Source organism: Sminthopsis crassicaudata, chromosome 6, assembly GCF_048593235.1.
Source record: "Sminthopsis crassicaudata isolate SCR6 chromosome 6, ASM4859323v1, whole genome shotgun sequence".
NCBI classification, from domain to species: Eukaryota; Metazoa; Chordata; class Mammalia; order Dasyuromorphia; family Dasyuridae; genus Sminthopsis; species Sminthopsis crassicaudata.
This window is the reverse complement of record NC_133622.1, coordinates 241478563-241481838: the sequence shown is the minus strand read 5'-3', so window position 1 is coordinate 241481838 and position 3276 is coordinate 241478563. Positions and strand designations below refer to the sequence as shown.

The following is a 3276-nucleotide window of genomic DNA, read 5'->3' as shown; positions in this document are numbered from 1 at the left end:
CTGCCTACATGGAGCAATTAAATCTGGGCTATGTTCCAGTTATTACTTATGTTTAAACACATGAAATCTTTTAATTTACCAATTTACCTGTCTCATTCTTCCAACAAACAGAACTCATGTGAATGTCAAAGTGGGAATGAGCTTGCCAGGCTTCCATTTGAAATTGGAAAATGAGACTCTAGCTTGATGAATGATAAAATATTAAAATGTGCTAATTTGTTATCTATATGGAATTAATCTCTAAATTGAGAATTTTAAATATTTTTCAGTAAAATAAATATTTTAGCTGAGCAAATATTCTTGAAGTCTAATCTTAAAGGAAATTTGTTCCACTTTACAAATTTTTATTGAATATTACTATATATAGGACAAAGTTTAAAGAGATGAAATTAGATGAGGCATGGTATTGGTCTTTAAGATGCTTAGAACACAATAGTAGGTAAGGGATTTACATATGGGGAAAAAACACTCAAGTAAAACAAATGGCATTTACTAAGTAACAAATGTCTAGTATGGACTTTATAATATTATAATTCAAGAAAAGAAGAAAACGTGTACAACTGGGTTTGGCCAGAAAATTTCACTCAGGAAAATGGGAGGCTATAAGGTGGACTTTAAAAAAAAATGATAGGATTTGGATAAGCCAAGAAAATTAAAGAAAATTTTCTAGGAAAGGGAAGTATATAGATGTATATTTGTTTGCATATGTATATGTTCATACAAATGTATGCATATGTGTATATAAGTATTTGTATATATTGTGTATATATTTGTATATATTGTGTGTATATATTTATAAATGTCTATGTCTCTATATGTAGTTATGTTTATATATGTATATACATATGTGCACAATGATATACATAAATATTTATATATATGTATATATACATACATATATATATATATATACATACATATATATATATATATATATATATATATATATATATATATATATATATATATATATATATATATATATATATATATACACATACACATACACACACACACACACATGCGCGCACAAAGCAGTAAGCAGTAAGGGATATCCTGCTTGGGACAATTCAAAGTATGTTGTTTTGGCTATGCTATATTATAAGTGAATTATATGGAATTAAAGATAGTTTTATACCTTAAGATAATTATCTTTGCTTCCATAATTCCATACAAATACCCATGGTGCTTGGTAGCTAGGAAATACTTTATATACACTTACTGAATCACTTAATGATTCCCCCCCACCTCCAAAAAAAAAAAAAAATTAGAGAGTATCTTAACAGATTTAACATAGAATTTGAAGGAGGGAGAATAAAACATGATATATTAAACCCAGGAAGGAACCACAAAAGAAAAGTGATTAGCTACTTTTGAATTTATTTTTTTCACAGGCCAAAGAAGGACACAATGGCAGGGCACAATCTCACAACTGTGGGGTATTTCATTCTCCTGGGATTTTCTGATCTTCCTAAACTCCAAGGGATTCTCTTTGTGATTTTCTTAAGCATCTATATAAGTATACTGATAGGAAATGGCCTCCTCATTTTTTTAACCAAAATTGACCCAGGTCTTCAAACACCCATGTATTTTTTCCTTGGGAACTTTTCCTTTCTGGAGATCTGTTACACATCAGTCACTCTGCCTAGAATGCTGGCAGATCTCTGGACCCAGAAGAGAACTATTTCGTTCTTTGCCTGTGCTGTACAAACTTGCTTCTTTTTTATTCTGGGGGTGGCAGAGTGTTTGCTCCTAGCAGTTATGGCTTATGATCGTTATGTGGCCATCTGTAAGCCTCTCTACTATCCTCTCATCATGAATCACAAGGCATGTGTCCAACTGGTTGTGGCTTCTTGGATGCTTGGGGTCCCAGTATTGATAGAGCAGACATACCAGATTTTTTCTCTGAACTTTTGTGGTCCTAATAAAATCAATCACATTTTTTGTGATGCCCCACCTTTATTCAAATTAGCCTGTGGGGACACATATAAGATAGAGGTCTCTGTCCATGTTGTTGCTCAGCTATTCATTCTAACTCCCTTTTTATTGATACTTGCATCCTATGTAAAAATCATAACTACCATCTTGAAATTGCCATCAATTGCAGGAAGATCCAAAGCCTTCTCCACCTGCTTCTCCCACCTCATGGTTGTAGGTTTATTCTATGGATCTGGAAGTATTGTGTATTTCCAGCCAAAATCCAGTCACTCAGAAGGATCTGTCAAAATATTTGCTCTTTTCTATACCACTGTAACTCCAATGTTTAACCCCCTGATATACAGCCTGAGAAATAAAGATGTCATCGCTGCACTGAGAAAACTGCTTCATAAGTAATGCTTCATGAAGCAAGTAGTAAAGGTGTAAGAAATCATATTCTCTTTTTTCATTTCATGGTTCCTACAAAAAATGACCATCTCTTTATTTTTCCATTGCACTGAAAATACATGCAAATGAGAGCCCCTCAAGAGATTTTATTTGAAAAATGACACCTACCTAAAATTGCAACTTTCTTTTGCTAGATTGATGTTGACAAAATTTGCTGTTACTTAATTGATAACCAAAATCAACAAATACTTCTTATTCAATCATAGAATGTTTTCTACACCTTTCTAGTAGCTATAATTGTGGGCTGTAAAGTGGGGGAGTGGAGACAGATACAAAAACAAAAAATGGAGAGATAAAGGGGGAGGGAGGGAGAGAGAGAGAGAGACGAGAGAGAGAGAGAGAGAGAGAGAGAGAGAGAGAGAGAGAGAGAGAGAGAGGAGAGAGGGAGGGAGGGAGGGAGGGAGGGAGGGAGGGAGGAGAGAGAGAGAGAGAGAGAGAGAGAGAGAGAGAGAGAGAGAGAGAGAGAGAGAGAGAGAGAGAGAGAGAGAGAGAGAGAGAGAGAGAGAAGAGAAGAGATTCAGTAGTTCAGGCATAAAGAGTGACAAGGAGTTACAGAAAACAAACAAAAAAAAACACAGAGAAATAGATACAGAAAAATATAAAGATTAATTTGTTTGCAAGAATAAGTTAAGGAATCTTGAAATTTTTAAATTTCATTTCCATCACCATAGCGCCATTGGCTTTGTTTGCTTATTAGATTAACTATGTATTTTTAGAGTAAATCACTGTATATTTTCATTTAAAACTGTTCTCTTTCTACATGATTTAAAAAATTCTGGAATAATGGAAAGGTTATCCTCTCCTAAGTGCATTCTGAGTCTCTTGAATGTCTACTAAATACAGAAGACATAGAGTTTAATGAGGAAATAGCATTTTACACAAATATCTAGA

The 3276-nt window shown here is 33.6% G+C and overlaps 1 protein-coding gene across 1 annotated transcript; it reads left to right on the top strand.

Moving 5' to 3' along the window:
• The first annotated feature begins 1410 nt into the window (after window positions 1-1410).
• On the top strand, window positions 1411-2334 carry LOC141546981 (olfactory receptor 10AG1-like). Its single transcript, XM_074275236.1, has one exon. The coding sequence runs from the start codon at window positions 1411-1413 to the stop codon at window positions 2332-2334; it is 924 nt and encodes a 307-aa protein (XP_074131337.1).
• The last annotated feature ends 942 nt before the right edge of the window (window positions 2335-3276 follow it).